The following is a 19345-nucleotide window of genomic DNA, read 5'->3' as shown; positions in this document are numbered from 1 at the left end:
TTAGAAAATTATACTATGTACATAGAAAAATGTTTAGAATAGAGAGAGAAGAATGAAGGAAAACATCACCCATAGTTATACCACCTCCAATAACTACCACTGACATTTCGATATTTCCTTTTAGTAGGTTTTCTACATAATCTGTATTCAGCAATATAGAAAACTGTGTGAAACATTGCATACGGTTTCGTCATTAGTAATTGAGCAACGCCCACCTAATCATCACCCAAGTCAAGAATCACAATATCGCCTGAATTTCAGAAGCCCTTCCCCCAACACACCCACAGTGCCTCAGTTTCCTGTTTAGGTCCTCCTTCCCCTATAGAAGTAGCCACAACCCTGACTTTTATGTTAATCACGTCCCCTCTCTTTTCTTTATAGTTTTCCCACTTACGTACACGTGAAACTTTTTTTTTTTTTTAATTTTTGATGGTGGGTTCTCTGTATATCTCACTAAGCTAGGAAAACTAATCTGTATTGGTGGAAGCAAAAATTGGGTGTCTGCTGGTCCACATTTTTATTTTATTTCATTTTTCCAAGTGTCAGCTGCATTCAGAATACAACCCTAAGTAGCTACTACGTGCTGGACGCTCTGGGAAGCTCCAGAGTTACAACTATGCACTGAGTCCTGGCCAGTAGAAAGCTCACGGTCCATTTATGGAGCCAAAAAGCGTGCTTCGCCGTGAATCACACGTGGCTGCCTCCTCTCAGCAGATACACAGGATGAACTTTCTTCATCCTATTGCTTCCCTCTGATGTAGATTCCAGCCTAAGCCACTGTTTCCCATCCTTTGAGTCTTTGGCGCCCAAACGAGTGTACTATTTTTTTTCCCCAGCTGGTCCAAGCCGTGCAGTCTTTTTCTAAGACATATTTTAAAATGTTACATCCTGAGTTCATTCTGGGTGAGAGGAAAACCTTTTAGGCAGGGGGTGGGGATAGCGAGAGAAAGAGAACAAATGTCTCTTGAACTGCTGCTAAGTGTAACTTTGGATCTTGGAATCTGTACAGCACCCAAACCAAATGGTATCGCCATCCCCATTCTGTGAGTGTGAAGGGAAGCGGTGCGGCTAGTGTCACTCAGCATCGGATCAGAACCCAAATCGGAGGGACTCCAGTAGTTTTAATGAAATGTTGAGAGCGGGGAGGGGCAGGGGGCGGGGAGGGATGGCTTCCTGGAGCACATGTCTCTCCTGTACTCATGGATGACACTGAACAATGGCGTGCCAGTGTCCTGTGCACAACAGCACACAGGGTGGGACGGGTACACGTACCCCAGTATCTGGCTGGTATTTGGACTCAGTACAGAGCAGTTAGAGGACAGGGTCAGACAGACTGATGGGAAGGCATTGAAAATAAAGACTCAAAGCTCACTGTCCTGGGGCTGGATGTTTAGTGCTTTGCTGTGGGGGGCAGGGAAGTGAATGTCAGAGGCGATGCTTGTGAGTTCCCTCTGCCCACCTCTATTCCCAAAACAATGGACTTGGGGAACCTCGGGGTCCAATGTATATGGCATCTGTCTCCATTCAGGGGTAGACTTGTTTCTTCTTCCCTTTCTTTCTCTTAAATTGCTCTCTGTGACAAAAAATAAAATATGCAAAGCGCCCCAAATTACACTCAGCATACGCTGAATAAATATATACCCACAGAAGCATATGTTCAGTGGTAGCTGTTCCATGCTTTTCAAAGCCAACCAGCTTATAAAATCAATTCCCATGTAGAGTCCAGGGGATCAATGACAATGTGCAGCATGAGGACACAGCCTCAAGCTGAAAATTGAGTTTTAGTTACAAAGGATGGGGATGAGAAACCAGCCAGTGAAACCCAGCAGGTGTGCAAAAGTCCACATCAAGAGAAGAGTGGTTCCTATGCCATCAGGCTGTGTTTAATATTATGAGTTAATATTCAAAGCACATTTAGAACAGTGCCTGGCACATGCTAAGCACTCATGTTAGCTATTATTGTTATTAAAGAGGTACACAAAGGCTATTTCTTATCATCGCCTGATAGTCATTGAATAGCCATTCTGCAGGACTCCTGGCAGACTTGCAAGGGGAAGTGTTCCCTGGCCTCACGTCTCTCAGCCCTCAGTGCTTATTTCTGACGTATTGAAAAACCTCAAGGACTGTAAGAATGTGCATACTCCTTTTTTCTTCCCATGCCCACCCCCTTTGGAATGCATAGATGCTCCTTGAGGGCTGGGGCTAAGGCTTCAGAAACTTGGTGACCTGGAGGACAGTAGGCTTTGGAAAGACAATTGCTGAACTGAAGACCCGCTCCACGCGAGGCCCTGGGGAGCTCCAGACAGAGTTGCAAAAGGCTTGCCGCCTCCCACCAGAAGGATGGCCAGCCATCTGAAGAGGCTCTGAGAGTAAGCTACAAGCAATATTCTCAGGCCGCTCGCCCTAACGCAACCCCTCTGAATGGTCCCCCAGCTCTGGTGCCACTCACTACCAGAACCTACCACCTGACCTCCCTTGGAATTTCTGTCAGCCTCTTGCAGAGAACCATAGGATATGCAAGCCGTAAGGCCCTTGGAGACCAGCTGTCACCCTTCTCATTGAACAGATGAGAAGACGGAGGGCTAGAAAAGGGACGTGCCCAAAGCAGGGATGGCAGTCTGTGTCCCTTAATGCCCAGGAGTCCTCTACTGGGAAAGAGAAGTGACCATATACTGGGGGTGCCAAAAATTGTCTACAAGTGGACACTTTGGTCAGCGTTGCTCAAGCAGTACTTCGCCATCATCAGAAGTGTCTGGACGCTGATGGTAACCGCTTTGAGTACCTCTTGTAATTGCAGAAGTCAAACGTGACTGTATTCATCTTTTGTTATGGGTATATATTGAGTATTACAATTTTAATACACTTTTTCTTTCTTAAAATGTGTATACATTTCTTGGCACCCTCTGTATTCTAATAGCTAGTCTTGATCAATGTGTGTGTGAGAAAATCCAGCCATGCATTTCAGCACTCTTCTTCAGCTTAAGCCCTCTTGAGCCATGACTTACTTTCCTCTCCGGGTTTACCCAATTTCTCCAGTTTGTCTAGATTCTCCTGGAAGTCAGAGACTGCCACATTTTGTACGGCTTTGTCTCCTCATAGGGAAGGAGCAGGGTGGTAGAGTGGAGAGAACACAGGTTTGGAGTCAGAGATGCCTCGGAAGCTGGGTGACATGGGCAAGGCACTTCTAGCCTCGAAGCCTGTTTCCTCTTCTGCAAAATGAGGCTAATAAAAACAGCAAGCTCATAGAATTGTGGGCCTTCCATAGTAAATCAGGAAGATGACTCCTTTAGTGTCTGACCCACAGTAGGTACTCAGAGCATTTGCATTTCCTTTCTCGCATCTTTAGTAAGTGCTTGTTGAATGCTGCACAGATGGCTGGCATGTGGGGATAATGGCTTGTTGGTATTTCACTGGAACTCAAGCCAGAACTAAGTGATGCAGACATTTTATTACATTCCAAAAATATGCACCAAATATTGAGTGATAATAATCGCAATAACTAAACTTTTATAACAATGGACAGTTTACCATGTACCAGGCATGATGCCACTAGGAACATTGTCAGATATCCAAGGTGTTGTCTGTTTGTTTTCCCATAGCAGTTCTACCGAGCTGCTTAGGCTCGTTTGACATTGAGACAAGTGAGGCTCGGCGGTTAATGAAGTGACTGGCTAACATTAACACAGCTAGTGAGTGACAAAGCCAGGTCACATTCAAGCCCAGGCCTGCCTGACCCCCAGAGCCACACCAGGTGTTTCCCTCTATTGTGCTGGGCACTGGGATGGCGCTGAAGAGAAGAAGCTGTGTGTGTTACACTCTTCAAATAGCCCAAAGACTCATGGAAGACAGACTATGAACCAGAAACCATCCAGCCTAGCAGAGCGAAGTTTGTCCTAGAAGAGTCATTAACAAGGGAGAAAAGGAAAAATGATTCTTGCAGACTCTGGGCATCAAACAGAAGTAGGTACGTCCACACAAGGACTCTTTGCCCTGTCCGTGATGGCACTGAGTGTTCCCAGCAACCCCAGGAGGCAATTACTTATTTTCAAGCCCCTTTTAAAATGGGGAAACCAAGATCAGAAGGGTGTGGTGACTTGTCCAATGTCACACAGCTAAGAAGTCACAGTGTCTGGTTTAGACTCCATTCCTTGCATTCCTCAGCATCGCTCTGCTTCTAGATGCCAAGAAAGCCTCCCCAGAGGGGGCTGTTTGAGTTATAACTTATAGGACACCTAGGAATCTTTTGGAAGAGGAGGGCAGGCCTGGCTCTGGGTAGAGCGTGGACGCAGGTGCCGAGGTTGGCCCCTGCACAGAACAGGGGTTGCTGGGTGTTTGCCTGAGTGATTTGCAGACCAAAGTGGAGGAACAGTTGAGGCAGGGTGGCTTGGGCTGTGTGCCAGGAGCTCCCCCAGGGGCTGGGGACAGGCTCTGCCTTCTCCACCTGAGCTCTGAGTGCCGCCTGGTGGTCCCTGCAGCTGCAGCCCTCCATTACCCAGGACTTTTTGCATGTCTACTCCTTCGCTCCATGTCAGCCTCACAGCCCAGTGCAAACTGAGCGGCAGCTGAATTGGCATGAGTTGATTAAAACTCCTAGTAATAATGGGCCCTTGACTGGTCTGGTTGTCTAAATCAATGTCGGCAGTAACAGACAGGCGAGGTGGCCTTGTTGACAGATTGAGGCTGAGGAGAGAGAGGGGCGGGGGACTGGGGACTGGCAGGGCCTTCCCTCCTCACCCCGTCGAAGACATACACCAGGCCTCCTGGGACAAGGAGAACCGGGCCAACTCAGTCTTTAATTAAAGGGATGGTTCCTACCGAAGGACTCAGAAGCTCTCACTGAGCTTGTGTGATCTTCAGTAACCTTGCCTGAAAAATGAGTGTATCTTCGAGGAGCCTCTGAGTTTAGTTGTGGGGATTCAAAGAGATAGCATATGGAGAAATGTCCAGCACATGGTAGATACTCAAGAAATATCCATTTCATTCCCTTCCTTGCTTCCTTTCCTTCTTTTTCTTCCCAGGATGCTATGTCTGATCTGTATATACCAGAATATACTGCCAGCCACCTCTCTGAGTCCCCACATTACCCATCATAGTCACCGTCCCACAAGGTTTTCAGAATTCTATGTAGCCCTAGCCAATCTGAACCACTTGTGGCATCACAGACAGGGCACCTCCATGTCGATCAAGGGAAACAGTACTTCATATGCAATCAGGGAACATTTCACAGTGGATGCAGTGTGCCTCTCCCTTGCTGTGTGACCTCAGGCAAGTCACTTGGCCTCTCTGGGCTTTAGTTTCTTCATCTGCAAAGTGAGCAGGGTGATACTGGTCCTAACGCAGCATTGTTGGGCACAGAGCAAAAGCTGGCTGTGGCAGTATTCCTCTGACCCACAGCATGTATGGGGGCCCCTCCCAATCAATGCTCCTGAATGTATTTCCTATTTGGGGGAATGTAACAAGGTATCCACAAGTGCAGTTAGTCTTTTGTGAACACCTTCCATTGTGGCAGGGATGTGGCAGGTTGGCAACCTGGTGGCGTTCTCTCACAGGCCCAGGAAGGTAGGGGTTCCACTCTCCGGTGTAGAGATGTGGAAAGTGAGGCTCAGAGAAGCAAGGGCACACAGGGAGGAAGTAGGCAGACTTCCCTCACAGTTGTGGGATCCCGTGTGGCTGACAGTGTGCCTGGGTCTTTCCTTCATGGATCATCTCGCTGTTGTTACATCATCTCCGTTCATCTCGACCATGATTTTAGGAGGCAGTATTGTTTTTCGGAATGTCCGCTGTCATTCCACTTGCACTGGTGATGAGAGAGCCATGAAATGATTGCTGAGCTCTTGGAGGAAGCCCGGCTTTGCCCACAGGTCGCCAGGCTTACAGGCGTCCTTGTGATTTGTTAGAGCATGCTCATTCAAGTCAAAGGAAATTCTCCATCTTCTTCTGAAAGATGTTAGAGCTACTTCTCCCTGTTCACAATTCACAGTTGCTCTGACAAATACCCAGCAGCTCAGAGCTAAAAGACTTCTCCAATGTCCTGTTGTGCAGGGCCTTCGTTTTATAGTAGAGGAAACAGACTCAGAGATTGGGGTGTGCCTGCCTGAAGCCACCCAGCTCGTTAACAATGAGGCCAGGCGGAACTGGAACTCAGCTCTCTGGAGAGCCACTCAGGTGCATTGACTGAGGGTTTGCTAGGATCTGACTTCCTATCCCCACCATCCATTGGCCTGCCACACCCGCTTTGAGGATAGTTTTGTAATTATCACAGTCTTCCAGATGGAGAAACACGTTCAGAGAAGCCACGTGACTAGCTGAAGGTGACAACCAGTAAGAGACTGGGTCCAAGGCTGGCACTGTGTCCACCTGACCCTGCCTTTCAGGCCCAGGGTGCCAGAGAATGGCCTTATTAAGGTCTCCCAGAGCCAGACAGGAGTTCAGGGCTTTTCTTCCTGTACCATCAGGAAATCCCCCAGGCTTGTTTACTATATGAGTCACTCAGGCCCCAGGAAAAATTATTCTATTTTGTCAGTTGGTTGTTTTTCTTTCTTCTAAGAACAGCTGGCCCATCTTCTAGACCTGGGGGTGGGGTGGCAGAGCAGCTCATTACACATTTTGTACTCGGAGCAATTTGCATTCCATAATTAATGAACATTAAAATGCATAATTACAAACAGAAACAAATGGCTTGGTACTGATGAAAAGTTGGGCTGGGAAGGAGGGAGAGTAGGCACAGGGGAAGAAGTAGGAGGCTGGTGGGAGCAGGGCAAGGCCAGCCTATGGTAGAAACAGCTGGAAAAGCCCAGGGGCCCCTCCTCACTCAGAGCTTCAAGGCCTTAATGCTCAGGGATCCGGGCCCAGGGTCTCCCTGTGGGCCCTCGTCTGAGGTGGAGCAGAACATGGATGGTGAATCTCTGGAGCCCAGCTGACCTGGGTTGGACCCCAGCTCTCTCGCCTACTTACTGTAAAATCTTGGGGCAAAAGAGAAGCTCTCCAAGGAATGGGGTATTATCAGATGGACCTGCTCCTTTCTTATGCCCACTGCTAGTCCCACAGAGCCTGTCTCCCAAGGCTCTTTTTATGAGCTCTGAGACAGTGCTTACAGGTAATTGAATTCACCAACTTCAGTAATCTCTTTAAAGTAGCAAATAAAATCACTTTACTCCTCTGCCAACAACCCTCCAATGCCTTCCGGTTGTACTTAGAATAAACTCAAAATGCCTTCTCCTGGCTGAAGTCGGGCGTGGGGGTGGGGTGAGCAACTTTTTTTGAAAAAGGACCATGTAGTAAATACTGTTGGCATTGCAAGTCACATGCAGTCTTTTTATCATTTGTTTGTCTGACATTCTTCCTTTCAAAACACCTCAAAACTTTAAAAATATAAGAAAGCCGTTTTAGCTCTAGGGAGTTGTAAAACAAGGCTGTGGGAGAGGAGAGGTCTTTTCTCTATTCCTCCCACTAAATACAACTGAAAACCCGGTAGGTTACATATAAAATACAAGACTGAAAGTGGAGAGAAGAAGGCAGACAGATGAGCTAGGGATCTGAGGACTCAAAGAAAGATATGGTGGTCACTACCTTGTGTTTTCTGTTTTTCTCATATGTCCCACCCCAAACCCCCCCCCACCCCAAAAGAAAAAGGAAAAAAACATTCCAAAGCCTGCTCTTTTCAGCTAAAAGTCAGAAAATGCTTATACAATACCCATTCTACTCCAGCCAAGCATCACAGAAAAACCTTGCCCCTCTCCCACCCACGCCAACAAAGGCCAAGTAAGAGCTACCGTGTTTCCCCAAAAATAAGACCTAGCCGGACAATCAGCTCTAATCCATTTTTTTGAGCAAAAATTAATGTAAGACCCGGTATTATATTATTTTATATTATATTATATTATATTATATTATATTATATTATATTATATCTGGTCTTATAGTAAAATAAGACAGGGTTTTATATTATTTTTTATCCAAAAGACGCATTAGAGCTGATGGTCCAGCTAGGTCTTATTTTCGGGGAAATATATATTATATACTATATATATAACATATATAATATATTATATATATATATATATATATATATATATAATATATAACATGCTGTGTATATATAAACACACCAAGGGTGCCAAAAATGTACACATTTTAAGAGATGTTATCTATGTATTACTTTTTGAAGTTGAATTGAATTATCGTAGCAATATGTAGTATAACGTTCCCTCAAAAGATGGTGTTAATCAAATGAATGCTAGTTTCATTCATTGTATTAAAATTTTAATACATTTTTTTTCCTTTATTAAAATGTGTATACATTTTGGGGGCATATATGTATATATATCAACCTTACCTCCATAGCATCCCTTTATAACATAATTTTCTTAAATATTCCTCTAAATACATTTACAACCACATCAGACATGGCAATCATTATTGCTTTAATCATCAAACATAACATAGAAAACTAAGGAGGAAAAGAAAGGTCTATTGCATTCACACATTTTTGCTAACTGCATTCTTTCTTCCCTCCCAATATTTCAAGATTCTTTGTTTTACCATTTCTTGTTTGGAAAACTTTTGCTAGTCTTTCTTTTTCCTTCCTTTCTTCTTTCCTTCCTTTCTTCCTTCCTTCCTTCCTTCCTTTTCTTGCTCTTGTTCTTCTTGTTCTTTTTTTTTATTATTATTTTTAGTAAGTCTGCAGTTGACAAATTCTCTTAGTTTTCTTTCATATGACAATGTGTTGATTTTTTTCTTCATTTCTAGAAGATATTTCTTTGGACATAGGATTCTGAGTTGACAGGTGTTTTTTATTCAACACTTGAAAAATGGTGTGCCACTTTCTTCTGGCTTCCATGACTTCCCATGATAATTCTGCATCATTCAGACTGTGTTTCTCCTATACATAAGATGTCATTTGTCTCTCTTTGCTTTCAAAAAATATTTTTTTCTTGAAAAACTAAGAATAGTTTCAGAAATTTTACTATAATGTGTTGGTGTAGATTTCTTTGTGTTTATCCTGGTTGGGGTAAACTCAGCTTTTTGAATGTGTATGTTTATGCATTTTGCCAAATTTGAGAAGTTTTTAGCCATTGTTTCTTTGAGTACTTTTTGATTCCCACTCTCTTTCTACTCTCCTTTTGGGACTCCAATGACATAAATGTTAGATATTTATTTTATAGTTCCACATGATCTTGAAACTGTATTATTCTTTTTTTTTTTCAGTCTATTTTCTCTTAATGCTCAGAGTCGGTAATTTCTATTGTTCAATCTTTAAGTTCACTGATTATTTCCTCTGTCCTTTCCATAGCCTATTGAGGCAATACACTGTGTTTCTTTAAAAATTTCAATTACTGTATTTTTCAGTTCTACAATTTCCATTTGCTTTTTCTTTATATCTTCTACTTCTTTGCTGAGACTACGTATATCACTTCAGCTGATAAAATGATGATACCTGTAGGCTGTGACAAATTATGCATTTCTAGAACAACCACTAAAATCTATATAAAGACATATACTCGAAACACTATAATAAATCAAAATGGAATTCTAAAAATGTTCAAATAATCCACAGGAAAGCAAGAAAAAGAAATCTGAGAAATTAAAAACAGAGATCAGGAAACAGAAAATGAAACAGTAGACTTAAGTCCCAAAATGTCAATAATCACATTAAATGTAAATGAACTAAGAACACAAATTAAAAGACAGAAATTGACAAAGTGGATTAAAAAACATGACCCAAATATATGCTATCTAAAAGAAATGTACTTTGTACAATGATTTAGGCAGGTTGAAAGTAAACATATAGAAAAAGACATATACGAGGTAAAACAATTAAGTTCTCGAACTCATCCTAGAAAAAGTGCTACATCTACATACCTCTTTACTGAATATCACTAGTCACGTTTCAAGTACTCCCCTTGGGAAGCTATGCACCGACGCCAGTGCCTATTCCACCCTTCAAAGCAATGTTGGAACTCTTTTTCTGGAATGGCCTTCAGAGTGGTCATTGTATTACCCTTGATGCCCTGAATGTCATCAAAATGTCTTCCTTTCAATATTTCCTTTCTCTTCAGGTAAAGAAAAGAATCAGTAGGGGCCAGATCAGGTGAGTAAGGAGAGTGTTTCAATACAGTTATTTGTTTACTGGCTAAAAACTCCCTCATAGACAGTGATACGTGAGCTGGTGCATTGTCATGATGCAAGAGCCATGAATTGTTGGCGAAAAGTTCAGATCATCTAACTTTTTGATTCAGCCTTTTCAGCACTTCCAAATAGTAAACTTGGTTAACTGTTTGTCCAGTTGGTACAAATTCATAATGAATAATGCATGTCAAAAAAATTAGCATCATCATTGCAACAAGTTCACAGACTTAATTGTCACACCTCATACAAATCGAACAAAAGCAGGAGAAGCTATATTAATACCAGATAAAGCAGGCCTTAGAGCAAAGAAAGTTACTAGTGAGGGGCATCATAAGATAAAGAAAAGGTCATTCACAAAGAACACATAGCAATCCTAAATATTCATGAATCAAACAACGGAGCTAAAAATATGTGAAGCAGAAACTAATAGAACTGAAATGAAAAATAGTCTACATTTATAGTTGGATAGTTTAACAGTCCTCTCTCAACAACTGCTAGAATGATTAGACTATCAACATTGTAGAATAACTCAGTCACATTATCAACCAGCAGGATCTAGTTAATGGAGAACACGCTGTCCAACAAAAAGAGGACACACATTCTTTTTAAGTGCGTATGGAATACCTACCAAGATGGACCATATTCTGGGCCATGAATAAACTCTCAACAAATTTAAGAATGCAAATCATACAGAGTGTGTTCTCCAGCCATAATAGAATCAAACTATAGAAAGCAATAACAGAGAACAGAAAAACCTCTATATACGTGGAAACTACACAATACACTTCTAAATCATCCAGGAAGTCTCAAGAGGGAAAAAAAGACACTGAACTGAATGAAACTGAAAAAAGAGAAAATGTTGTGGGACACTTGTAACATGTAAGGCAAGAAAAGAGAAGGCATAAAGATCAAAAAGGAAGAAATAAAACTACCCCTATTGGCAGATCACGTGATTATCGAAGTAGAAAGTTTCAAGGAATTGCATATAAACTAGGAGTAATGAGTGAGTTCATCAAGTTCTCAGAATACATGAAAAATGTGCCACATCAATCGCATCTCTATATACCAGCAATGAACATGTGGACACGGATATAAAAATTAAGGTAACATTTGCAATTCCTAAAAAAGTAAAAACTAATGAAACGCTTAGATGTAAATCTAACAAAACATGTATGCGACCTGTATGCTGAAAACTACACAATGCCAATGAAAAAAAGCCAAAAAACATCTGCATAAATGGAGTGACATACTGAATGGTACGAATGGATTAGAAGACTCAATATAGTAAAGATAGTAATATATATAGTAATATATAATATATATATACACATATATATATAATGTATAGTAATATAATTTCAAAACTGCCGCATAATTTTTTATAGATATAGGCAATATTTTTTTCCTGAAATTTATATGAAAGGGTACAGGAACTAGAACAGGAAAACCTTATTTTGAAAAAGAAGGATAAAGTCACTTGACTCTATATCTAGCCCTTATGCTACGGTAATCAAATTGTGTGGTGTTTGTGGAAGGACAAATATATACATTCATGAAACCAGCATAGAAAACCCAAAAATGACACACACAAATAACCTAAATTTGTGTTTTTACAAAGTTACAAAAGCAATTTAACGGAAGAAAGGAGGCCTTTTCAAAACAGGGTCTTGGAAGAAATGCCCATTCATAAGCAAAAAAAAAAAAATCAAACCTCAATTTCAGTCTCACACTTCATGCAAAAATTAACTAGAAATGCATTATAGAATTAACAGTAAAACAACGCTATAATGCTTCCAGAACACACACACACACACACACACACACACACACACACACACACGAGAAAATTGTTGGCATTTGCAATTGGCCAAAAGGTCTTAGATTCCTAAGTATGATCAGTCCATAAAAGAGAAAATGATAACTTGGATTTTATCAAAATTAAAAACATTTGCTCTGTGAAAGCTCATTTGAAGAGAAGACAAATCACAGAATGGGAGTGAAAATATTTGAACATCACATGTCTGACAAAAGTCTAGTATCGAGGGTATACATATAAAGAACCTTCAAAACTTAATAGTAAAGGAAAAAAACTCAAACAATCCAATTACGAAATGGGCAAAAGACATCAAGAGGCGTCTCACTGCAAAGGATATACAGATGGAAAATAAACACAAAAGATGTTCAGCATCATTAACTAGTAGAGAAATGCAAATTAAAACCACAGTGAGATATAACTGTACACCTATCAGGATAGCTCAAAGAAAACATACTGAGAATACCAAATAGTGATGAGGGTGTGGAGACACTGGGTTGCTCATACATTGCTGGTGGGGATTTAAAATAGTACAACCACCCTGGAAAAGTTTGGCAGCTTCCTAACATAATTAAACAGGCAACTACCGTATTTGTTTATTGAGTGCCTATTATATGCTGGTTCTGAGCCAGGCACTTCAGGTTGTTTTTTCATAGACTCTTTAGAATTGACTCCAGGAGAGGCATTATTATTCTCTGGATGAGGAAGTTGAGTCTTACTCTGAGGTGAAACATTTGCCTAAATACTCAGTACCAGAAACCCTGCATGGAAGGTAGGCCTGTTTTCAGCCCACCCATTCTTAGCTCTAACCTTTCTCCCCCAAGTAGAGAGGACACTGCAGCTCCAAGTTCACAGGGCAGGGGAGTGGTGGTGCCTGCGCCAGGGTTCTGATCGTTCCCTTTCTAGTATATTAGGATGTGTCCCTTCTGCTCCAGTGACACCTCCTACCTCTAAGAAGTCTCCCCTGACCAATGCCTCTCTATTCCGATGTTTCCCCAGTCATTCATATTAGCAGAGTTTTCATTTTTCCTCTCGAGTTATACTTGCCTTCTTGGTGTCTGACAGAGATATATATTCCTTATCTCTCAAACTAGATTCTGAGTTCCTTCAGGATACCCATAACGGCAGGTACCATTTGCCGAGTACTTTTCTAAGCACTTGACACATCCGTCTCACCGTGTTGGTTATCTATTGCCGCGTAACAAATGACCCCAAATCAAGCAGCTTGAAACAGAAAGCATTGTATTAGTTTCCTAGGGCTGCTGTACCACGTTACCAGGAACTGGGTGGCAGAAGACAACAGGAATTTATTCTCTCCCAGTTCTGGAGGCTGGAAGTCTGAAATCAAGATGTCAGCCAGGCTGTGCGCCCCCCGAGAGCTCTCGGGGAGAATGCAGCCTCTTCCAGCTTCTGGTGGCTGCAGCATCAGTGAGGCTTGTGGCCGTGTCTGTCCAGCCTCTGCTCTCCCTCCAGATGGTCTTCTTCTCTGTGGGCGTAATCTCTCTGTGCCTCTGTTGTCAGGATGTTTGCAACACCAGTGGATGATCCAAGGTGATCTGTTCATCTCAGAAGCCTAATTAAATCAAATCTGCACCTCCGGAGCTAATTAAGTCACATCTACTTACAAGGGAAAGTAACATTCACAGGTCCCGGGGGTCAGGAGGAGGACATCTCTTTGGGAGCATTATCAGCCCACGATACTACCTGATAGGTTTGCTGTGAAGGTGAAGTAAAATGCAGGTAAAGTGTGTAGATTGGGCCTGGATTAAAGAACACATGTGTTTGGGAATCAGCAGGAGACGGGAGAAACTATGAGTAATACGTTGTCCCAGATAGCTCCTGTTACCTGACGAGAAGGTCAGCTGCCCCTTTTAGCAGGGCTCACCCTAGTCTGTGCTGACAGACAGCGACACAGCCACAGCACCAGCAAGTGGCTCCAAGGGACCCTATGTCCACGTGCCCTCCTGTCCGACCGTAAATGCTCCCAAACAAGCAGAGGCTTTCTGGGAGCTTGTATTAATACGTACAGCCTTTTGCTTGCACGGAAAATTGATTTTTCTTTTTAAGCACAAAATGTAGCCAGTTTTATATAACCTTTTCTGTAGTTTGACAAAGGCCATTTATAACCTACTTTCTCTGTCACCCTTCCTGGCGCCAGTCTCAAATGTCTCGAACAACTTGGTCGTGTATCTGTAATTATGAATTCTTCTTACACAAAATTTAATTTCCAGGAGGGCTGGCCTTTTGTTTGTTACGGTGTGTTTCATAAATTAATGTGTGTGTGTGTGTGTGTGTGTGTGTGTGTGTGTTTTGTTATTGATGTTGTACAAGGGGAAGGAACCGGGTGCTGGTTAGCAGGGAGAGGTCCGTTGGGAGGGTGTTTTAATCAGCGATGTCCAGTGATGGATGAAGAGGGCTGGGCTCTGGGTGTTAATCTTTGTGGACAGGAATTGCCAGCAGGGCGACTGAAATTAAAACCTAGTTCCTCATGTTCTCCCCCAAATGCCAGAGAGTTGGAACCGTTTCTCCACCTGCTGGACTGGAGATGAGCTCATCCTCATCAAATAATGGAAAACTAAATTAAATAAATAGCCACTTGCCCCTACAGTGTAAGCTCTTCCTTTCACAGAGCACGTAGCCGGTGCCAAGAGCATGTGGCTGAGGTCACTCAAGGTTGGCATCGTTGGGGTTTTTTAGGGGCCAGGGGGCAGCCATTTGGTTTACCGGGAGGAATGAATGTGCATCTGGCAAGACAGAGGGCTTTGCTTAGACAAAAATTCCAGTCATTGTTGTAGATGTTTAAAACACCTTCATTTATTTAAGCTGGAAGTGAGGCTATTTAGAAATATGCCTCCAGTGGCAATTGGGAAGCTGGTGGAGGGGAAGCCAGACTCTTCACAGGCTATTGATGTGAGTCTGAGGGTATTTCATGCACTGCTCCAGCCACAAGGATGGAGAAGTGGTGACAAATTCAAGACAGAAAGGAAGAGACCTCACATTTGATGAGTACCAAATTGGGGCCAAATTTTGAAGTTTAAACTGGATCACACCTCCATGATCAGCCTAAACTTCTTAACAAATTCACAGGTGTAGGTGCTGTGCCCATTTAACTGATAAAGAAGTTGAGGCCCAGAGAGAGTATCTTGCTCTGGATCTTACAGAGAGAAGGGGAAGAGCTTGAATTTAAACTCATGTTGACTAGGAGCTCTTTAAACTGTATCTGGCAGCCTCTCTAAGTGACCTTTATAGCACCAGACCTTATTCAACAACTATAATAAACATAGTTCTGATGATTCCAGCAATATCAATAGCATATTTGCTATATGATTGCCCCAGGAGCCACAGCATTCTAAACACTTTGCAAACATTATCTCCCTTCAGTCTCACAACTCTACCAGGCAGATAGTGACAAAAGGCCCATTTTACAGGTAGACACACTGAGGTTCAGAGTGGTAAAGGGACTTACCCAAGGCCACACAGCTATTTGTTGGCCAAAGGAAACTTTGAACCTGGCTTATTGGTACCCAACACCAGCACTTTTTCAGAAGGTGGGAGGAGAGGGTGTGATGGGACCCGCCGCCTCCTCAGCCATAACTCCCGTTTCTTTCTCTCGGAGCAGTGTCCTGAGGAGCTCAGGCCCATGAAGGATGGCTCCGGATGCTACGATCACTCCAAAGGCATCGACTGCTCTGATGGCTTCAATGGCGGCTGTGAGCAGCTGTGCTTACAGCAGACGCTGCCTTTGCCCTACGATGCCACCTCCAGCACCATCTTCATGTTCTGCGGGTGAGTGTCCCCAAAGCCCAGCCATTCCCTGACCAGCGATGGGGGATGCAGAATAAAGGTTGGGAACTATACAGCTCAGTCATATTGGGCCTGACTTGCAAAGAAATGGCTTTTCTGCCTCTGCTCTTTCAGCTGAAGAGGTAACAGGCAAGAATAACCTTCTGTTGGGTATTGGGAAGAATGGAGGAAGAATGACAATAAATAGAACCCATGCTCAGGCTGCGTCTTGGGGTCCGGCTTCCTTTCTGCCCAAATCCGCCCCCCACCTCCACCCCGCCACCCCCCCACCCCCCACCCAGCCCCATCCCCCCCACCCTGCCTTCTGCATCGCCCTGCAGCCCTGGTCAGTGTAGTTAGGAGACAGATGCAGGCCCCTGGTAGGTGCACTAAGAAACCAGTAGGTGTCCCAAGAACACAGGCTTGGCCCAGGCTTTCAACTCTGTTTCGGCAAGAATTTAGCAGTGCCACGTTCAAAGTTTAGCTTCTCTGCACCCTAAGTGCAAGGATAATTAACTGGGGGAAGGGAGGTGGAAAGGAATAATGCAGACAAATGCCAAAAGCTCATTGGAGTTTTAAAATTAGCCTGAGATTGAAAGAAGGGACATACTAGTTACTACCAACTTGCTGAGTGACCTGGGACAAGTCACTTTCCCTCTCTGAGCCAGTATTTAACCACCTGTGAAATGAGATCTTTGGACAACAATGCCTACCCTTTCTTCCAATGTACCTGGTCTCCCAGGTAGAGGACTCAGTGGCCGCTACCCCTCTCGTACATACATAGCAGCTAGCATTGTGTTTGGTCTCAGCAACTACTCAAGAAAATGGCAGCAGTTCTTCTTCTCTGTGTTCCCTTTCTGATGATGTCTTCGTGTTAGAAAATTTGCTCATCTTTTGGCATTCTGTGACTCAGAAAATATTATCCCGTGCTCACGTGAATGTTAGTCATTGAAGTATACTCAGTGCTTTACCAAGATAGAAAAGCAGAATAAGGCCTGTAACAACTTGTTCAGTCTTGCATATTACGGAAAAGAGGGTGGGGGGTATGTATGCGTTTAATCACCGTTTAACAGAAAACTGGTTTTACCTGCATGGTCCTCATCGGAGGGGTCCAGTTCTCCTTGCGGGGTTTATTTCAGAATCTCCCTCCCTGCCCCAGTTACGCTCGGGGCTTCAGGTGCCTTCCAGCAGGTATTGGAGCTGCCCTAGACATACATCGGTAAAATAAATAAGAACTTAAGTAGAGTGTGCAGACCTGAATACATAGCAGTCTGTCTCTCCACCGTTTAAGTGACTGCAGGGCAGTGTTCAGTAAATTATGCATGGGCTTCGATCTGAGGCTTGAATACAGAATCAGTTCTATTCTTATCATTGTTGTTTTTCTCCCTGCATACTTTGGGTGAGGTGTCCTTCTCTTGCAAACAATAACAGCCTACAGCCCAGGGACACCAGTAACGGATTTCAATTTAGTAACTCTTATCACCCTCTACCCATAGCACCCTGCTGAGGTCAAGGGAAATCCATAGAGTGGGGTTCTAATCCCAGATCTTTACCTTTAACTCTCTGACCTTGGACCCCTGACCTTCAGTTTCCTCATCTCTAAAATTGTAACAATGGCTACCTCAATGTAATGTTGGCTGTAGAGAGTGCAAAGTAATTTATGCTTAATAAAACTCCATGAAGGTGAAGTAACATGCCCAAGTGCACAGGGCTAGTAATGTAATGCGCTGCGTGACCTTGAGCAAGTTGTTTAATGTCCCTGTGCCTCAGTTTTCTCATCTGTAAAATAGAGATAATAATAGTATCTCTCCATAGTTGTTATAAAGACTAAACGCATTACATTAATTACATCACAATTTACATGAATATTTGTAAAATTGTTTGGATTCGTGCCTGGCAGGGAGTTAGAACTGTCTGTGTTTGTTAAATAAAATAACTAAAGTGAATGATAGTAATGACAATAGTCCCCTCTCCCCCACTTGTTCCCTGACCCTAGGTGCTCAGCCTCCAGGTGTTCTGTTCTGGGAGGCAAGGGAGAACTAACCTTCCTACCTGGAAAGGTCTCTGAAAGCGTTAAATTAGATTGAATGGGTGGGAATGTGCTGTGAGCTGTTGAAGCCCATTCAGATGCTGATAAATAGGATGGAAAAAAAAAAAAAAAACACGAAAAGAAAACCCAGTCTCCTAAAACCAACTGCACTGTCAACACGTTTTGAAAATTGTCTACTAAGGATGCAGATGAGGAGTTTCCCACCATTGTTAGAAGCACTATAAACAAAACAATGAAAACTATTAGCAGATACTGTGCAAAAGTTGTTCTAAAGAAACGGCATACTGGTGAATTAAGCAAGAAAAGTAAACCCTCCCTCTCAAGAGGACCTTCTCAGCTTGCCCAAACCTCTGACTTTTCTAAGAGTTTATGGGGTGCAAGTTTAACAAACACCTTTGCAATAATAGCAGCTAACATTTACAAAGCGCTCCCTGTGTGCCACGACTGTGCTAAGTGTGTTGTGTACATTAGCCCATTTAGTTCTCAGAACAACTCTACAGGGACATACCCTTATGGTCTCCTTTACTGTCAAGAAAACCAGACACAGAGTGCTTGAAGAACTTGCCCAAGGTCACACAGCTGGTAAGGAAGGGCATCAGATTCAAACCCACGCCTCGCTCCAGTCTCAGTCAAGACAGACTGGATGTCACTGCTGGCCACTGGCCACGTCTAGCCCTATGGTTTTGAGCAATCCCTAAACTTCTCTGAACCTCTTCTCTCAAGTGGAATCAGATGTGACTGTAGCATCATGGTGAGGATTTAATGAAATTATACGAAGGCTGGCACATTGAAACACTTGGTAAATGGTCGTTGCGATTAGTTTAATAGGTATAAAGCCACCTCAGTTAATCGTTCAATGACTGAATTGTATGTCTGGTTTACCTCTATCTCCAGCACCTAGGACAGTGCCTGACACATAGTAGGTGCGCAATTTAAAATTGTTAAATGAAGTTCCCCAGTTAACATGTGAACGGAAGTTGTTCCCAGTCCGGCCTTTCCAGCTGATTTCCAGGGATGTCCCTCTTCCTGAATTTGGCCTCTTGGCTTCAGCTTCTGGATTTTGACATTGTTCCCTCTGCCTCTTCTTTCCTCCTCCCCTGTACCCTTACCATTTTCTCTTGGCTTGTTAGCTTGTTAGATTGAATTCCCACCCATTCAATCTCCTAGTCTCAGTGCAGGCATCACACCACCACTTCCAGCAAGACTTCTGTGAGCTCCACAGAGGTGCAGGGGTGAGGTGTGCAGTTACCCTGGAGCTAGATAACAAAATATCTCGTCCTTTCAGGTGGGTTCTATTTAAATATTGGCTCAATAATTATTGAGTTGGGTTAGGGTATGCCAAGAAAGGACTTTTTATTGTTTTATTTTGGTTGGTATATTTCCCTTTCTACCCACAAGACCCTCTTTACACGGGGGAGGGCCATTTACATTTAGCCTTAAATTCCAATGTATCCCTGTGAAATCATGACAGCTCTTACAGGCTGGACCTCTGCCTTGTTACCCTGGTTATCAACCTCGAGTCAGGCCAAGTTCCCCCCAAATGAGTGAAGAATCTTTTCTCTGGGGTCACT

The 19345-nt window shown here is 43.1% G+C and overlaps 1 protein-coding gene across 1 annotated transcript in view; it reads left to right on the top strand.

Annotated features, from left to right (window-relative positions):
- The window catches only part of ASTN2 (astrotactin 2), a gene marked incomplete at its 3' end in the record, with an annotated part of 830851 nt that overhangs the window by 506454 nt on the left and 305052 nt on the right, over positions 1–19345 (top strand). Inside the window, exon 12 of the mRNA XM_081066707.1 lies at positions 15561–15727. Coding sequence (XP_080922833.1) covers positions 15561–15727 — 167 coding nt within the window. The remainder of the gene's footprint in view (positions 1–15560; positions 15728–19345) is intronic.

This window comes from Rhinolophus hipposideros (genome assembly GCF_964194185.1).
Source record: "Rhinolophus hipposideros genome assembly, chromosome: 11".
Classification (NCBI taxonomy): Eukaryota; Metazoa; Chordata; class Mammalia; order Chiroptera; family Rhinolophidae; genus Rhinolophus; species Rhinolophus hipposideros.
This window is presented reverse-complemented; position numbering and strand designations above follow the sequence as displayed.